The sequence below is a fragment of the Vigna unguiculata genome, chromosome 9 (genome assembly GCF_037176805.1).
Source record: "Vigna unguiculata cultivar grain cowpea cultivar isolate G323 ecotype 2 chromosome 9, ASM3717680v1, whole genome shotgun sequence".
Taxonomy (NCBI): domain Eukaryota; kingdom Viridiplantae; phylum Streptophyta; class Magnoliopsida; order Fabales; family Fabaceae; genus Vigna; species Vigna unguiculata.
In genome coordinates this window covers 39,976,243-39,996,066 of record NC_140800.1, presented here as the reverse complement: position 1 = coordinate 39,996,066, position 19,824 = coordinate 39,976,243, and the positions used below count along the sequence as shown (strand labels likewise).

General features: G+C 33.5%; 2 protein-coding genes across 3 annotated transcripts; one reads left to right on the top strand and one right to left on the bottom strand.

Annotated features, from left to right (window-relative positions):
• Window positions 1-551: 551 nt before the first annotated feature.
• EMF1 (embryonic flower 1 (EMF1)) lies at window positions 552-7,207 on the top strand. 2 transcript variants are annotated; one of them, XM_028046963.2, is made up of 7 exons: window positions 552-860; window positions 1,822-2,026; window positions 2,748-3,133; window positions 3,211-3,318; window positions 3,476-4,833; window positions 4,939-6,597; window positions 6,696-7,207. In XM_028046963.2, exons 2-6 carry the CDS (start codon window positions 1,932-1,934, stop codon window positions 6,571-6,573), a joined length of 3,582 nt encoding a protein of 1,193 aa, XP_027902764.1. In that variant the 5' UTR covers window positions 552-860; window positions 1,822-1,931; the 3' UTR covers window positions 6,574-6,597; window positions 6,696-7,207. The 2 variants fall into 2 exon arrangements, with proteins under 2 accessions (XP_027902764.1, XP_027902762.1); XM_028046961.2 differs by having other exon boundaries at window positions 553-850.
• An 11,076-nt stretch (window positions 7,208-18,283) lies between these two features.
• On the bottom strand, window positions 18,284-19,824 carry LOC114162551 (ARM repeat superfamily protein). The gene has a single exon (XM_028046473.2). It carries the CDS (start codon window positions 19,626-19,628, stop codon window positions 18,690-18,692), a length of 939 nt encoding a protein of 312 aa, XP_027902274.1. The 5' UTR covers window positions 19,629-19,824; the 3' UTR covers window positions 18,284-18,689.

Genomic DNA, 19,824 nt, shown 5'->3' with positions numbered 1-19,824 from the left:
ATCAAAAAGCCAAACTCTAACGTTACATCTACCAACACCATTACTGGTTTGGGACAGGGTGGAGATGTGTCTGCTGCAAAATGTTTAGGGTTAAAACATAAACGCTCCGTATTTATTAAATAAAAAAAAAACAAATAAAAAAACAAAAACTTAGGGTTTCAAATATTGTCCGAGTCCGCACCCAAATCCAGTCTCTCGTAGGCACGGTGCAGAGCACGCACCAATGAGAAGCGTTTAATGTGCAAAGGGCATGAGCAGCACTTTTAACCTTGGATGACACGACAGGCACAAATTAATAAATGAAAACGCTGAAAAAGGAAGAGCGTGAGGCACACGCGCGAGTACTGTACCCGCTTTTTTTTTTCACCTTCAGCCTAGGGTTTCCTCGCCGTCCACAAACCCCATTATAAATGGTTAGCGATAAGAGCCGCACATTCGCGCCACGTGGTCATTTATTATTGGATGGAGCTGTCTCTCTCCTAACACTCTCTCTCTACATCTACAATTTCTATGCATATGGATCCTACATAAACATGACTCGCTACGGGTTTTTTTAATATACAAAACAAACACACCTTCTTCCAAGGACAAGAAGATAAAAATTCTCTCTCTCACTCACTCTCTCTCTTACTACCGCACACTCTCTCTCATCCGAAAGAATCGAAAGCCCTCTCTCTCTAGGGTTTCTGAGTCCTTCTCAGTCAAATTATGCTCGTACGGTAGGGAATCGGAGCTCCGAGCTCCTCCAGGTAGCTCAGCCGTTGAATGCGCTGTCCTTTGGTGCGGTTTCGTCGCGGAGCCGTTTCGAATCGGCGAGGAGGTGGGAGGGATCGTCTGTGGTGCTCCGCAGGTGAGTTCGGGTGGGCCTTCGTCTCCAGATTATTCCTTTTCGACCCCGGTTTTCAACTCGGTGATTGATTCCGTGTTGATCGGGGACCGGTTCTTGGATGCTCTTGAGCGTGTTTTGATTTGTTTTAGATATTAAGGTCACTGTACTGTTTATGGTGTGTCCACTTCAGCTTTTGCTTTGCTTTGCGTTTCTTTTTTTTTTTTTTCCTTCGTCTCGCTTTATTGCTGCCATTTCACGCTTTTTTTTATAATTTTTTTCTCTCTCTCGTTTTTGTTGCTCGTTAATTCTTGCCGCGCTAATTTTCGTTTATCTCTCGACAAGAGGTGATTTGTGTTGGTCGGTGAACCCTAGGATTTAGGCTTTTGTGGATTGTTGCGCTTCGGTTCGTCGTTTGGTTTCAGCTCCTTGCATGCGTTTATGATGGGCATTTTTTTCTAACATCGCATTAATTCATACACCGAGTCAGTATTTTAGCTGCGAGATTACCAGTTTGGCCTTTGATTTTGAAAAGCCCTAGCGAGATGCTTGGTACTGTTTGGTGTGTGAATGTTTTAGTCTGTGAAGGGATTGTATGGGCGGGATGGCTTCTTTTCTTTGTCGTTGCGTTTCAAATGTTCAATTGTTGACTTCGAGCATCTTTGTGGTTGGTTTGTCGAGTGGAAAACTAGGGTTTAGGAACTTTCATAATGTTGGAGGTTGTTATTTTATGTGATTAATCGTTGTGTATGAGGTCGTGGTTGGTTGTATATAACTTTTTCGTGGACTTTGCCCTTGTTTGCCTTCGTTTTCCGTTTCATTTGTTAGCTGATTTGGATAAACCCTAATTTTATACAAAGCTTGATTAAGCAGCGTTTTTTAGTTTTTTCTTGAAGTTCTAGTGTTACTGTCGTTTAATTGACGATGTCTATTGACTTAATTGTTTGATCCTTTGTTTCCGTTTCAAGTTTTATAAGTTTAAGTTGTGTTGGCAGGAAACATCGTTTAATCTGAGATTCTAGCTGCTTGCTTGTACTTTGAGGATGTGCATGCATAGCTGTGGAAAATCATTTTCAAGGTGCTTTTAAATATTGTCACTGAGTTTATGGGGTCGTATATTCACATTGACTCGATCTCCATAGATCTTGCCGAGTCTACTCGCAAGAGGGATGCAGGCAAATGTGAACATTTCTCGATACGGTATGTTGGCCTTGATGCTACATATTCTTACTATCCTACTAATTTTGTCAAGAGATGGAGGAGAGGGAAGCAAATTTGTGTTATACAGCTTATGTCTGCCATCCACTTAGTGCATAGTATCTTGTAATTCATGTCAACAGTTTACAACTTCTTGTTCTTATTAGACGAGATCCTAAATTCCTAATGTATGTGTCACCATAGTACAGTAGCAGTGTCATATAGATGATTGCAATTAGTAGCACTGTCAAGTTGTTTGTAACTATTGGCAGTTTAAAGTTCAAAGCCCGTTGATTAATGCATGGCAATTAGATCTCGTTAAGAATCAAATGGGTGGTGAATGCACACCTACGGAAAGTTTTGGATTTACAGAATTATTTCAATAAGTGTTAGTTTTCTATAGTGAATTTAAGGATATATGTATCGATGTTCAAAACATAAATGTAAGTAGGTGCTTTTGGTATTGTTCGTCAATCAAAATCAAAATTTTATCTCAGTAACCTATGTTAATCTTAAATGCAAATCTTTTTGTGCAAATTATTAAGATAAACTCCAATTCTGATTTGGACTGCAACATGAACAAACGCAAAGGAACTAAGTTATTGAACTCTTTCATCAACCAAAGAAGAAAACTGAAATTAAATGATATCTTAAATCTAGAATGAATAATCTTTCTCTTGGTTCCCTTTCAGGATCCTTAACACTTACTTTATTGTTAGTGCAGTGGATTTGTGTCTGAAATTCGCAGAAAAGACTGGAAAATATGTTGGCCATTTCCAGTACACGAGTCTGACAAACAACCGTCGTTTCTACCATTAGATGCACCAAAATATAGATGTAGGCGTTGCCAAAACTCTGCAATAGAAATTGCTGGCAAAGACAGCCTGAAAGACGATCAGACAGACTTGAATTGTTGCAGTACTGAATGCAGATCTGGTAGCAATTGCAACAATGAAGCTCTCAAGTCTGGTATTCAGGAAGATCCTGTGCCTGATGCTGTTGAGAGAAGAGAAATTGATCTTAATACTGCCCTGAGCTGCATCAATGATTACTTGCCAAATAGTAATGAGAAAGGCAGGAAAGCTGGAGTTGTACCTAGCAAAATAATTGGTAATTTAAATATCAGTTCTATATGTATTTTTTATCATCTTTTCGGTATGTAATTTGATTTTCTGTGTGTACCCCAGACCTTGACAGTGGCTTGGAGGATAATCTCAATCACCAAGTGACAAGTGTTCCATCACCAAAAAATTTGTCAGACCTCACACCACCAGAAGTGCACGCTGCTAAGAAAGGTAGGCTCAGCAGACTGGGAGATAAAACAATCAAGTCAAGCTGCACTGCTTTTATTCTTTTGTATTACATAAGTGATAGATTTCTGTTTATAATCTTAGTATGTTCTTGGGTACTAAGACTGTAATTCACAGAAAAGTTGTTTTTTCTCTGATACAGACTGTGAAAGTAATGAAGTTTCTTTTCCCGGGCTTTCTAGCAATCTGAAATGCACGGAGAGGAGCTCTTCTGAGATGTGTAATGGAGGAATACCTGCAGCTAATCAATCCCAGAATGATGTAATAAAAGCTTGCACAGTTTTTAGGAAAGGAGCAACAGTAATGGAGGAGGTGAACAATACAGACGATCACCCAAGTGGACCTCCTCTTGAATTAGTAGCTTGTAATGATACTGCACCTGTAGGGAGTATAGACAATACAGTTGAAAATGATTTTCAGGATCATCATTCAGAAAAGTCCACTGGTTTATCTCGTAGGAGGCCTCGGAAGGTGCGCTTGATGTCTGACTTATTAAGTGACAATGGTGAATTGAAGACTGAGCAAAACTCAATAAAAGAATCTGTATCCCTTGGTACTTCCCATGCCTCTGCAGCTTCACAGGCACAATCAATTTTGCCTGGAAAGGGGGATATTGAAGGAGGTTTGCCTTTGACAAGCACAGGTCCGATTCGAAAAAGGAAGTTTCCTCTGGATGAGGCACGAAGACCTACAAACATGGGTTTTCAGAGGGTTGAAAATGAAGTTCAGAACTCACAGGGAGTTATAAAAGCAACTGATACTCTTTTGGATGCTAGATCCAATTTCAAAGATGTATCCAAGGGAATATGTTTACAAGATGCCACAAAGGGCCGCTGGAATAAGACTGAAAGTGAAAGAAGCCGCATAATCAGTAAGAAGAAAAACAAAAAGATTCAAGGTGCAGATAATTGCTTGATTTCTGAGCAACCAGTAGGACAGCACAGAGAAAATGAAGAAACCACGGATACTACCGAAAAGGCATATGCATCTAAAACTAATTCTTCTAGATTAGCTCCTCCTGCATTCACAGGCAAAGCCACGGATAATTTTCCTACCCACTCCCTAAGAATGGAAAACGAATTCAATTTGTCCAAAGTAAAGGGGAAAATGCTGCAAACTGACGTGGAGCTGGATTCTTTATCCTGGCAAAAAAATAACATGCTTGTACAAGATTCCAATGCATATTCAGGGGAAAAGGTCAGGTCTACTATGCCTTTAACAATTCAAATTCCTTCTGGCCAAGGGTTGATAAATAGAAAAGGACTGGAAGAGGGACTTCATCTTTCTCTAAACAATTATTTGGTGGATGCACATGTTTACAACAAAAAGTGTATCCATCAGATTGAAAGTCGTCTACCTTTCTCAATGCCTTTTCAAGATGGAACCTCCAAAGTACCACAGCTTAAGTGGAAAGACAGTGACACTAATGTCTTTGGAGGGCAAAGCATTCCTTCCAAGAACCCAACCAATGCTCTTTCAGGAAAAGCAGTTCATTGCGAAGTAAGTTCCCAGAAATCCCCTTGCAATGGCTTTTTATTTTTTTCACTTGTGAACCATTTTGGCTTCTTTTAGTTTAAACTTTCAGTGAATTATTTATTTTTTCAGGAAATTAACAGTTCAAGAAACGCACAACAAACTATCGAAGCTGTGGACCAACTAGGTTTTGTGAAAAGGTACAGTGAACAAACACTGGAGGTGTCCGAGCAAGGAATGCTAGATGATATACCCATGGAAATTGTGGAACTCTTGGCGAAGAATCAGTATGAAAGGTGTCTTCCTGATGTAGAAAATAGAAGCTCGACGTTAGAAAAACCCTCTCTTGGAAGGAAAAGACAGATTGCAGGTGGCTCCACTGTACACAAAAAAGGGGAGATGAGCTTGTTGAAAGATGGCCAAAAGGAGAAACCTCAGGGAAAACATAAGAAAAACAGCATGATCACAAGAGGAGAGAATGTGAAGCCTAGCAAAAGAAAGCCTGTTCATTACTTTACCCCATTTGATGGAAACAATTTGAGTATGAATAATCTCTGCCCACCTCAACCCCCCTTTGGGCTCGACGTTTCCCAGTCCCAAAAAAAGCCATCAGGTGGATTACAGTTTTCAGCCATTGGTTCTAGTCAGCTTGGTAGTTCTCAAAATTGCAGGTTGAATGGGAGTTTTGAAGAACGTGGATCCCCTAATGCGACTTTTCAAGCCCCTGGGGGATGTAGCTTACACAAGAATATCTTACATCAGGATGATGAAGCTTCTCGCATCTGGGCATCCTTGACTTCAAATCATGTTTCCCCAGGATACGATTTACCCAAAAGGGTTGTTTCTTCTCAGCATCCTAGTTGTAACATGAACATAACTTCTCTCCAATCTGGTGCATTTCATAAGCAAAACACGAAGAGGGATACTGATCTTAACTACATGAATCTGAATGCTGCTGGACTAGAAAAGCTTAGTAGGAATACAGGTTCTGAAACCTTCAGCAGGATGAATGGAGAATATTCATTTCCTTGCAAACATAGTGGAATGGAGCCTCATCAAAATTTGAGGGGATCCCTTGATTTGTATTCTAATGATACAATACCAGCCATGCATTTACTCAGCCTTATGGATGCTGGCATGCAGTCCCGAACAGCTTTTGATGTTGGTGTCAGTACTCAAATGCTTAAAAGGCCCTCTTATCCTTCCGACTGCAATACTAAGTTGGAGATTGGTACGTCTAAGCTCCCTGGTACCGTGAAAAGGCCATCTTCTGATTATTGCAGCAGAAGTTTCTTATCAGATAAGCATGGCTGTTTTGTTGGCCCTCCAACCTTCGGTGCATCATCATCGACCCCGCATGACAAGAAATTAGCAAGAGCTACTGGTTTCAATGGTCAAAATCCAACCAAGTCTGGAAAGAAAGAAAAGTTGAAGAACTCCATCTCTACCCTGCAGAATAAAATTGGCAAGCAAATTAGCTGGCCTCATAATGAAACAGAAACATCAATGCAGCGCAAATTGGACGTTAATGGTAATCATGAAACCCCAGTGCCATGTAAAATCATCTCTGGAAACACATGCATGGTCAACAGGAACCCAGCTGATCTAACCATACCAGAAACAGGGAATATCTATATGATCAGAGGAGAAGATCTGAAATTTGAGAAGAGTATTCCCAGAAACAGGCTTCGCTTTCCCATTCCATATGGATACAAGCAGCAGAGGAATTTGAAGGGAACTAAAATGAAAGAACATGCAAAACATTGAAACCATTCCTTATTCCATGATCTGGTAGTTTTTCAGAATCTCCTGAGTTTCATTAAATGCTATGACTTTATGATACTGCTTGTCTTTGATACACCTTATTTTTCCTGTCTTAAATATTTCAGCTGGTGAAATCTTTACATGCAATCTGAGGATAGAAAATGATTTTCATTCTCTGCGTAGAAGCAGACTTTTGACTTGGATACTGAGATTTGCTGACTCGGGGAGGGGGTTGATTGGATGCCACTTCAAAAGCCGAGAGATACATAAAACAGACACATCTATTTAATGAACCTGTTGTAATTAGTATTAATGTGAGCAAAAAATATGTTCGTTTATCATGTTTGTGTCGTAAAATCTATGGGGGAAGCGTAGCGATATCTCCTTAAAGTATCAGTTTGTGTCATAAAAGTGTACTGGGAAGTCTCTCATTAGCCTCATATAGACTTACTATGATAGTGTGGTTACAATTCATACAAGTGGCAAAACCAAGGAGATAGATATAGTTTGTGGCTAAGATGTGAGTTTCTTCCCTCAAACATAAATTTAGATATTGACATTTTATATCCCTCGTTTGTACCCATTCCTATCTCTTTGGGTGCATATTTATGAAGTTCGTATGTTGTCCCTTTAGTAAGATTTATCTCGTTCATTTAACATTGATTTGGCAATAACATGTGAAGGTGGTAGGAACTAGCAAGGAGAGGGAAAAGTAGTCGTATATGTACACGCATTTTTTAAATTATATCACTAATGGGATCCGCCTTTCTTTACGAAGAACATTGCTCTTATGGAAATCACAAAAGAAAAATTAAAACAATTTTACTGTAATATTATAATAATATAAATTAATGATTGATGAATAGATGAAATTGTCATTGGTTTGGATATTTAAATGTAATTTCAATATATCATTGTTTAAGAGCTCACACTAAAATATTCTAAAAGTTTTTTATGTTGCAATATACCCATAATCTGTAAATAAACTATATATTGTATAATAACAATACAAAATAAATTCTTGATAATGGTTAGCTTACGAGTTTTTGTCGTAAATTTCCCTTTGCGCTTTCTTTTTATTACAATGTGTGCATAATTAAGTAAGGAAGAATTCACTGTGTAGATGGTTAAGCATCGGAGAAAAACACACATGCATTACTTTGTCTTTCTACTTTGGATTGTGTGATTTCCGGGAACCACTGTGGAGAGGAGAATTATTAAGTTACTTAGCTAAGCTCTGGTGAATAAAGACAAATAAGAACATCTAAAGATTAAGTAGTCTTAACATGATTAAAGTTTGAACCCGAAAATACAGGAACGATTGAAGGAGATAGACCAAAGAATGAAATAAAAAAGGAGAAAAATAAACAATTTATATTGGTTTGACTATGAAATTTAGCGCGTATAATCTAGTCTTTAAAATATGTGAAATTTATGACATAGTCTTCTCTTACAATTTAACTATTGGATATATTATTTTTTAGCCCTTTACATTAGATCAGCTTCATACTACAAAAAATCATCATATCATTTGTATGTGTGTGTATATATATAAAAACTATATTATGTAACATAAAATTTGATAATTAAACTAAATAAAAACATATTGTCAACCTTAAGAGTGGAGTTGTATACCTTTTTAGAATTTGCTTTAATTACACTGAGTGAGGATCCTCTCTACATTAAAAGAATAAATAAGAGTTCAATGATCAGCATTTCTTAAGTGTTACTTTAATTTGGCCACTCTCCTTCTTGAAAACATCTACCTTTATGAATGATTTTTTTGAATACTTTCATTCTTTCTTCTTCTTCTTTTTAAATATAACCCCTCAACTATTGCATGTGCTTGCTTCTTGATAATGTTGTATATACAATATTTTCGTAAGTTGTCTCATAAGAATATATCCTTCGTAAACATTATATTATTTTTTATCTTTAGTTATTACATTCACCTGATTCCACAATTCTCTTTATATATAGATGGTTATATATTTACTTTTTCCAATAAATATATTTAAAAAGAAAGAGCTTGACGAGAATATTCATGGTAAGAAATAATAATAATCTTAAAAAATAAAATAGTAAATAGCTTACAGACATTTAAGTGTTTAAATAGCTGACATTTAAATGTCACACATAATTATTTAATAACATTATATAATATTTTGTTGTCGGGAATATTATCTGTTATTCATTAGTGTTTACGAATGCAGCACCTAATTAAACAAAATTGTTGGTAAGAAATAAAACAAGTAAAAGAGACCAGCAGGTTTTCGGGATAAAAAATGAGACCAACAATGACTTTGCTATGAAAAATTAAGACAAATATAAAATTTAAATTTTGCATTAAATTACACACAATACACTCATTCCATGCTTAGTAAAGAAGGATTATTATGTTAATGACTCCTTTATAAATAACCCTATCAGGTATAATAAGTAGCACAAAATTAGCACGCGGTTATGAACTTTCTGGTTCAGACCATTCCACATACATGCAATCACTGCAAAGACAGACTCTGTTCCTTCAATTTGGATTTTTCTAAATAATTTCTTTTTCCCTTTCTTTTGATTAGTATGGGTCACAATAAGCAATTATACACTCACCAGATTAGTTCAACAAGAGATCGGTCAGTTTTATAATCTGTCATCTTTTTCCTTTCTGCATATTAGGTATCTCATAATTAATATATATATATATATATATATATATATATATTTATTTATTTATTTCTGTAAACTAAAGTGTGTTATATTTATCTCAAACTCATGAACTCAAAATATACATTTGAATCTTACAGCTGTATATATAGGTTTGGCTTCGTTAATAAAGAAGCGTTGATTTAAAATAAAATCACATGCAGATAGAAAGATGAACGTGGTATTGTTTATATGCGCTAGTTAATTTTAGTTCTTATACAAACACAAAAATTATTACTTAAATTACTCATACAAATCATTAATTAAAAATTAACAAATAAAATTAGAGGTTGTATGTGTGGGATGAATTAATGAATGAATCTTGATCTTATAATAGTAAAAATGACGATAGAATATTGTAAAGAACAGTGTAAAAATAGTTATTGCCGGAACAGACATTTATCCACGCCATGTGCTTCTTTGCAGGTAGAATCCAACTGTTAAATACATAAAATGGTAGAAAATGAGATACTAATGAAAACAAGTATTACTTATTGTTTTTTTGAATTAAAAAACGAATAGGGCAATTTCATTTTGAAACTGGGATAGATTATAATGGACGTGCATATTTATGCAACCAGAAGAGGAAACTTTTCTTTATCTTAAGCGTAAAGCCATGATGTTGATCATGCAAATGCTTTTAAGATTTTCATGCATAATAATACTTAGCAGAAAATCCCCACTTTTCAGTTGTAAGTAGTAGTATCAGTTTCTTCATAGAAATTCCTGGTACACAGAAGCAATATCAATAGCAAGCCATGAAAAAATTGTGGTTGTTTCTTCTCTTCATTGTTGAGGAGATTAATTAAGAAAGATGAAGGATGAAAGACAAAAGAAAAGCTTTGTACCATAAAAGGCATCATTTTACTGAAGAAAGTAAATAGCTACATACTCTAGCTAGCTACCTTATTGACAAGACTTGGATGAAGAAATATCAAACATGTAACTCCCTCCATTTATGAGATAACAACATCAGTGTCTGCCTTTTGGTACAACTACAAGTAGTTCATATACATAGCCCTTATAGACTCTATATCACACTCATCACCCTTTTTCTGATTCCCACTCACACCATTATGAATCAAATTATTATCAGGATCTATTTCTTGTTTGGATTCAATAATTAACTAACCTGATTAATTCAACTGTAGGATATGTTTGCTGCATCATCCCCAAGAAATAATGTTACATCTATATTGAAATATGCAACTCTCGCATACATGCACAGATCTTGGAGTTAACAGGTACAGTTGAATTCAATCACCAGAATCATCAAGTAAGCACATAAAAAGAACATTTCAGGCTTTAGGTCTTTTCTTGTCACATCATGGAAGATTATACATCACTGCATTCTCAGAGAAGAACTATATAATCCTTTGCTTCTTGCGTGAGTGTGTGTATATATATACACATATATATACCGTACAAATTCTTGTTGAAATGAGGTATGATGAAGATGAGGCTTGCATGATTTATAAAGAACCCACTGTGTGATAGCCAGAATAGGCCATGATTCTTCAACCTACAAAGTGAAAGTGCTATGTGTGTATTTACCTTTTACAAGGTTCTTTTACTTGCTCTATGAATCAGATATTTTCTCTGCGTTTGCATGCTCCTGGGATTGTACAGAAGAAAAATTAGAGCATGTAGATAAAATGCATGAAAAAGTTATTATGTGTCTGCAAATTTTTCGATTTAAAATGGTCTATATATGTGTACACAATTTTATCAATCTGAGCAGTGAAATTAGAGGGATCGATTATGATCTAAAGCTAATATCGATGTAGGTTAAAGTACACGATTCATTAAACTTTAGAAAAATTCTGATCATGGTTATTGTGAATATCTGCCTGTTTTACTAGTAAGAAAAAATAGTAATCGCAGGTAGATTTGAGCCAGAATACAAACACGATTATTGATTCCGCATATTTGCATCAAAATGTTCTTAATAAGGATTTATCAAAATTAATATTTTCTGGCCTCTTAGACGTGCATTGAAGCGGTTGAGATAAGTGAAAATCTAGATAAAAATTTGAATAATGATCAACACTTATCTACTCTAAATACAATTTTAAGATTTACCACTTTTTTTCTCATCCTTTCACATCATATATAATTTTTTTTACTTTTTTTTATGGTTTATCTATTATCCAAAGTTACTGTTGTCCATTAGTGACTCTTGGAACTGCTAAAAGTCATACAATTGGTTCTGCTTATGGATTCACACACACACACACACAGATATATATATATATATATATATATATATATATATATATATATATATATATATATATATATATATATATATATATATATATATATATATTCATGGGTGAGTTTTGGAAGAATGGGTACTCAAGGCAAGTTTAAAATACTGGGTTTTCACGTTACAGTGGAATGATGAATATATGGATGAGTAATAATATTAAAATCATTTAGAGTTCCCAGAAACCACAGAGTGCTTATAATCTCAACTTATTTGTTTCTTTATGAATATTCAAACCGTTGGTTTTTATTTAAAACAACATTAAAATGTCGAACACACTCAGTTTTTGTTTTTGTTTTTCTCTCATTTTCAATTATTCCCTTCCTTCAATAAACTCCGTCGTTTCAAATTTCCACTGAAACGAATTATAAACTGCCACCTATGGTTTCTTTCTGGGATGGACCAAGCAATACTTTGGAATCAAAGAAAGAAAAAATGGATCTTAATAATTTACCCTCAAAATTTTTTCCCTTCCTCTCCTTTTTGTGAGAGAGTATTGAAGAAGTCTGAATAGGGCTTTTTCCCAGATGCTTCGAGGAAAATGGCTACAATCTCCGTACGTATTATATTCCCTCCTTTGAACTCTGAAAACCATAGCCACGTATTCACTCTCGTATTCGTATCGTATACGTACGAATCGGGAACATTAATGTTCTTCTGTCGTAACTTTTCTTTTTTGGGGATAAAATTCGGCATCTAAACAGTTAGGTGAAAACCTACAAGTACCCAACGTTGTACGGATCGTGTTCAGAATTCGCATCTTTTGAATTCTATCGCTGTAATTTTTAAACAACTATTTAACTCTCAGCTTCATGAAAACCACTGCGTCCAGAAATTTATATGCTTGTTTTAATTTGTTTTCAGCCACTGCAACAACTGCAGTTGGTTGATTTATGAGGAAACTGTAACAACTCTCCCCGAAAGTTGATGAACTTTTAATAATTATCTCAGTTTAATCTCACCTTGTTCTTTTTCAAAAGCCAAGTAAATTGAAGTTGTGTTATGTTAAATATTCTGAAAAAAAAAAAATCTTGGACCAGAAAGAAACATAAAGTACACAGATTTTAATTAATGGCAGTGTCTAAAACTGTTGGGAAATTTAAGGTGGTGGTCTAAGTAAAAGAAGTTGTGCATGTTGAAGTTTATAAATGTTGGCATGCATGCCTTTCAGATTTTGAAGCAGAAACAAAATGCAGAACCCTATCACATGATCATGGAAGCATGAACAGCCAGCCCCACTGAACACTGCAGTTTTACCCCAGCATATGAGCTGGCAGATGAGTCAAAACCTTACAGTAGTAAAACTTTTCTATTTTTGTTTTTTCAATTTTGAGTACATAAAAGAACGTATCATGATTTATATGTCTGAATCTCGAAATACTTTTGTTGATAATAGGTAATAAATTTAATCAGTGGTTAAATTTTGGTTGGTGCATATTGAATTATTGAATTTTTGAGTGGGTAAGAAAAGGAGATGCCACGTGGTCCTGTGATGAGAAGTCCCCCACACTGACACCTTCCCAATAAGGTGCAAGCAGCAGAGGCAGGTTCTTCAACTTTATCAACCAAGTAATAATACTGCTACGTAACCTCCTACTATATATGTTTCTTATCACAATTCTTAAAATGTCATCAAAACTAATAAACAAAAACAAAAAAAAAAAAAAAAAACACTGGGAAATTTTGGTTTATAATAGGAACAATGTGAATAATGTTTTGTTTTAAAGAGTGTGTAAGGAGTTATGTGATTGCATGTGGTGGAACTGGTTTTGAGTCAATGGTTGGGGTTATCGTGGAAGCATGGCATGATAATGGCTGTGTCCTATATTCAATGATTTCTTCTTTGGTGTGGCCATTTTCATCAATAAATAAAAGGTAAAGTTTTAAAGGCAAGTTTTAGGCCAAAGAAGAAACTCAAAGTTAAATTCAGGGTTCTTGCAAAAACTTATCTTCTACTCATGCAAAGTTTAATGGTAAAATTATAGAATCATTTACACAAGTTTTCTGCTAGTATTGGCTGTGTAACATTACTATTTAGGAATATATATGGTTCTTCCAAGAAGAAGAATATGTTTGTCATGTTGTTCATATTTTTACTTCTTTCACATTTGGAAATTATGTTGTAGCTAGTTGAATGGTTGGAGCTAATTCAATGAATGCATAGCCCTAATTCATCAAATCATAAAGTCTAATGGTGCTAGTTCTTTATATAGATTTCCCTAACCATGGAATCAAACCAATTTCTTCATGTTTCTTCCATAAATATAGTTTAGCTAAAATATATGCATGTATATAATTAATCTCCTCTGATAACAGACAAATTTAATAAGAGTACACTTAACAAATATGTCGACTTACAGATAATGAAAGAACTTTGTTTAATTTGTCATGTTCGAGCTTTCATTAATTTATTTTCAATGAGATCGATATCATTAGTTTCTTCACCCTGAAATTTTACTTTAAAAGCTAATATAATTGGAAAGTATTGGACTGGTAGACTTTTAGATTATAACTGTAATGAGAATTTTTTTTTTTAATGATAATAACAACGTGTAACGATGATTGGATCACTTCTATAAGAATTTCAAATCATTCCAACATTGTATTAAATATTTTTGGCTTCAACAATAATATAGTTGAAGTGATTTTTGAATGTTTATATTAACACTTTGACACTAATTAACTTATCTTTTTAAAGTTTTATTGACTGATAATGTTATAGCTCAGTGAAAGGAAAAATGTCTTTAGGGTGTTGATTTAATTAAAGTGCACTAAATTATAATGTAGGTTAATCTTTTAAAGATAAAGACAGGTGATATATATATATATATATATATATATATATATATATATATATATATATATATATATATATATATATATATATATATATATATATATATATATATATATAAGTTAAGAGGGAATTAGAAACATATAAAACTAGTTATTTGGTTTATAATCAAATCCAAATGTTTGGAAATATTCAGAATTATACTGTTAAAGCTAAATCATAAAATAAAATATAATTTTGTCAATGGATATTTATGAAAAAGTAAAAATGTTGATTTGGGATAAGATATCCACTAAAGATGAACAATTTTCTTAGAAAAACTATTCAACGAAATAATAACTTTTTTTTGTTGCATTGATTATGATAGGGTAAACACTGAATATAATAGAAGGACAAAGATGATACTTTTTTATCTACAATTTTGTAACATATAGTGAAAAGTATATGGTGAAATAGACATAGAAAAGGATGGATGAGGACAAAAAAAAAAAAAGAGGCAGGAACAAGTAAATTACCCCTTGAGACATGGAAGGGTTTAGGAGAAAAAAAAGATATATCAGCTGTTTATCTAACTATAGAAAAAGGTTGAATAGTGAGATAAGAGTCAATTTAATCATTTTCTTTCAATAATTTAAAATTGTGCAAATTTAGTGGAGATTAAACTCATGGATCATAGATATAAAGAAGAAGCTTGTGGGTTAGGGTAAGTTGGGAATATGTTTTAATATAAAAAAATTCTTATTGCGAAACTAATAGCTTTGTGTCAAAGAAAACGGCTATGGAATCATACATATTCCTATGATATAGTTAATGAAGGGATAAAAAGCAACCAAAAGATTTAAATATTAAATATTTTTTATTTTATTTAAAGTTAAAAAAATATAAAAGGGTAGAAGAAAGAGTAAATTCAATATAATAAAGTTGATAATGGTGGATTAGATAGGTGGACACACTATATAAAATTAAATTAAGAATAAATGCTTTTAGAAACAAAAGTTGAAGTAAAAATTATACATGTTTTTAGAAAATGGTAAGATATTGATTTTGGTGGATTGGACATAAATGATAAGTGTGGAAAATTACAGCATGACATAAATTAGATAAATTTTTTGTAAGTAAATTTTGAGGAGAAAATGTATAAAAAATATTTTAAACTAAAATTAATTTATCAAATTTTATTGGATAGTTTCATTAAATTTCTGTATTTTAATATATTAATTACTAAATTTTAATATTTTAAAAAAATAATTCATTAATTTATATAAAAAAATTCGCTCTATAATCCATATCCATTACTTATTATTAAAGACATAGTGTATTAAGAAGAGGGTAAAAGATCAATAATTAATATATATATATATATATATATATATATATATATATATATAAATTTAGTAAAATAGAGGGAAAAAACTTATTATTAGATAATAAAAAATCAAAAACTAATCGATGTAGAGGTCATAATTACTAAACTAGATGGACAATCAAACAATGATGACATCTAATATTAATTTTATTGTTATATATATATATATATATATATATATATATATATATATATATATATATATATATATATATATATATATATATATGAATTTATTAAGATGAGTGTAATTGAGTAGTATGTGTAATAGGGTTGAGGAAATGGCACTATCACTCTGTTGCATTATTATTCTCTCCCATATCTGACATATTTATACAGAAACAAACATATATTTTCAGAAATTTCTGAAACTTAACCCCACAACACGTGAATCTGACATCTTCATTTTCCTAATATTCATATCAACTCATTATTGCATTTGCTTATTCCCTCAGTTTCACTAACTATCACAATTCAACATTTCAAATTAATCTAATTCAAAAATCATTCTTCTCTTTATCTCTTGCTTCAACACAGTGTGGACATGATTTTTCTCTTCTTCTTTTGTATATAAAAATTAGTGCTTCTCAAGAAAAGTTCAATAATTATTTACTATATATAACAAGCACATGAAATGGTAGATATTAGTTAAAAGAACAAACAAGCATTATCCTTGAGAAAATATTAATAAGTCAAGAATTTCTATTTGATTTAATATTTTGTGCATTATAAATTAGTTTCATAAAATTGATTTTATATTAAAACTAGTTCAGCAGAGGTGAAATAAATAAATACAAGAAGTATTATAAATTAAAGTAAATTAAATATGTAGTATCTCCATTTGGTTTGTTCTGAATTTCTTTTTATTATAAACCATGATTAGTTTAATAATGAGATTTCATGTACTTCTTAAGATTTTTATTTAATTTTAATGGAATACTATTATTGTGATACAATAAGTTATTATAATTAACATTAAAAAGTAGAAGAAAAAAGTTCAAGACAAAAGGAACTAGTCCAATGAATTATATGAATATTTATGTACAAATAAATGATATATGTAGAAAAAAATGTAGAAGTGCTTATTCTTTCTAAATCATTTTTATCTTATAAACTATCAAATTATTTCACTCGTATCTTTATCTTCTTCTTTTCTTTTCTCTTGTTCTTTTTTTACTGCACCACACTTCTGCCATTAAATAATTGAAAGAATTTCTTACTCTTTAAAAATCATTTAAACTTAATAACTTTGTAACACAATCTCTGTATCTGTTTTTGTTTGACTTTTTATTTAGATTTTTTGTATGATTTTGTACTTGAATGTTTTTGGTAAAATAAATCATCTTGGTTAATGCTTTGAAGGTGTTTCTGAATTAGGCTTTCAGTCTTAAAAGCTATGTTTGACTGAAAATGGAAGTGGTGAGTTTAGAGTTGTCGTATATGCACCAATTCTTCATATGCCAGCTCACCAAATTCCAAATTCCAAATTCCTTCTTCTATTCACTGTTTATGAATAAAGTTAAAGTGCCAATAACCAAATACAAGAAATATATACATACTTTCAATATTTTTACTTCCACCAAAAATGTTTACCCTTTGATTTGATAAGACAAATATAAGGTACGGACAAAGAAAACCTGTGAAAAATAAGAAGGTTTAATAGAGAAAAAGGAAAATTATGAGTTTCATAATTATATATACTTTTATTCATTTATTAACTATTTCTCCCTTATTTTATTTATTTTTAACCAAGCATTTTCATTTATATTTTTGACAGTTTATTCCACTCACATTTTCTATTTTCTATTGTTCATCATATTTTTCTTTTCTTCAAAAGTATAAAACAATTCAAAAAAAGTTCATCACAAGTTTATGAGTAACTTTGGAGAAAAATAATTAGTTAAAACTTTTCACTTTTTTACAAATTTTTATTTTATTTTAATTTTAAATTCTTATTGTTGTCATGGTTAGTTTGTTAACGTAATTACAAACAATGAAATTAAACTTTTAACATTTGTTAAAAAAAAAAAATATGATCATATCCTGTATACTTCCTAACCTAATCAAGCATTTTAAACTTTTTACTTTTAGTTAATGGAGGAATAAACGTCCAAATAAGGTCCAACTAAAAACGACATTCATGTGAAGACAAGTCTAAACTGCATAGATAAAATAATATTATCAATATATAATTAACATTTCTAAAATTGTTAATTATTTTCTTACTAAACATTTATCATCAATAAAGTTAATAAATATTTCATTAACATAGCATAATAATAATAATAATAATAATAATAATAATAATAATAAACACCCTAAATCTATTTATTTGATACACGGGAGAGGAGAATCGTAAGGAAGTGTCATTACTTACATAAATAAGAAAGAAATAACAAATCTTTTATTCATAAACATGTATATAAACATGTATGGAGCAATTGTCGATTCACACTATAAAGAAAACCCATTAAGTTGACAAATAATAATAATCATAATCAATAAGCACAAATCAATTAAGTTGAACAATAAACCATTCATAATTCAACCTAATAATAATATTGATGATAATAATAATAATTAATTAGGAAAAGAAAAGAATAAACAGGAGAAGTTTGATAGTACTGTAAGAGAAGCATTACAAATAGGTCAAATCCATAGAAAGCAGCACAGGAATAACTCAAAACACTGTACAAATGAAAAAATTGAAAAGTACAAAGTGCTACTTTTATTTTACAAAGATTCTAAAAAACAGCTCCCAGTTCCATTTGGTCACAACAGTGACAAAGCTCTTTAAAGTGTGTTTCTGACTCTCATGTGACTTCCAACTCTGTAACACGGTTACATTCAAACATAACATCTCACTAATCATAAGAACAAACACAATGAATCGGAACTTCTCTATTTCAAATAGAGATTTTTTTTTTTGTGGGTAGTAAAAGTTTAATGAAAACATAGAAAAAAAATATTCGAACTTTGCTTAAGAAACTTCAATTGGTGTCCAAAGGGAGAGGCTCAGCTTCAGAGAGTTCTTTCAGCGTTTTCAACAGCTGGGCACCTTTTCTCCTGGCCCGAGCGCTGCACTCGCCCTGGAGCGCGAGTTCAACAGCACGCGCCACCTCCTCAGGGGGCGCAGTATGGTGGTCGGATGCGAAGCCACCGTACACGACGGCGAGGACTCCGATGGCGTATTCCTTGGCACGGGCGGCGGTTTTTCCCATCATGGTGACCATGACAGCGACTGCAAGGGCGTGAGCGCGGACCTCATGAGCGCCATCTGGCAGCGTGCACATGAGCTCCAGGGCGGCGAGGGCGCGTTCGGCCGGTGCGCCGTCGAGTTCAAGCGCGGCCTCGATGACGGCGGAGACGGCTCCAGTTTCCACGGCGACACGGCGGTTGACGTCGGAGAGACAGAGTGCGAAGAGGATCTTGGTGGCAGGTTTGGCTAGGGCGAGGTTGCGGGTGAGAGCGTGCATGAGGTTGGGAGGGCAAGGAGGTTGGTCTTGGGGAGGGTTGGGAACAAGAGAACGTTCTAGAAGTTGAAGGGCAGAAGCTGGGTCTGTTGTTAGTTGAAGTTCTGAAATGTGGAAGAGTTCTTGGAGGTTGTGGATTTGTGGTGGTGGTGGTGGAGGAGGAAGAGGAACATTAAAGGTTGTGTTTGCGTTTGTTTTGACGAGGTTGTTGGTGTTACTGTTGGTGGTGGTGGTGGTCGGAGTGGGGGTTGGGGGAGAGAATCTCCACTGGGTGAAGCTTTGGGAGGTGGCGGAGGAAGAAGAGGAGGTGGAGGATTCGCATTGGAAGGTTGGGGGAGTGTGGGGAAGAGGTGGGGTGGCGCCGGTGGGGCTTAGAACGGTTTGGGCACAGTGGCGGAAGAAGCCACAAGAGAAAAGCTGGGTTTTTAGCTTTGGTTGTTGTTGGTGGGTTTTCATGGCGGAACAAGTTGGAAGAAGAAGATGAGAGCTTAGTTTTTTGTGTTGTGTGTGAATGAAGTGTGAAGTGTTCCGTTTTGGGTTTGGTTGTTGTGACAATAATGATACTGTTGTTTGTACTAGGTGGGTCTATTATTTCTGTCACCTTCGTGAAAAACAATGGAATGGGTCAAATGTTATCTGAGTGACTTCCACT

Bases quoted from the DNA above. Each gene is read 5' to 3' on its own strand.
- EMF1 (XM_028046963.2), top strand. From the start codon at position 1,932: ATGGGGTCGTATATTCACATTGACTCGATCTCCATAGATCTTGCCGAG. The intron at 3,134-3,210 runs GTAATTTAAATA...TGTGTACCCCAG, and splicing joins TGTACCTAGCAAAATAATTG to ACCTTGACAGTGGCTTGGAG. The intron at 4,834-4,938 runs GTAAGTTCCCAG...TTATTTTTTCAG, and splicing joins GAAAAGCAGTTCATTGCGAA to GAAATTAACAGTTCAAGAAA.
- LOC114162551 (XM_028046473.2), bottom strand. From the start codon at position 19,628: ATGAAAACCCACCAACAACAACCAAAGCTAAAAACCCAGCTTTTCTCT.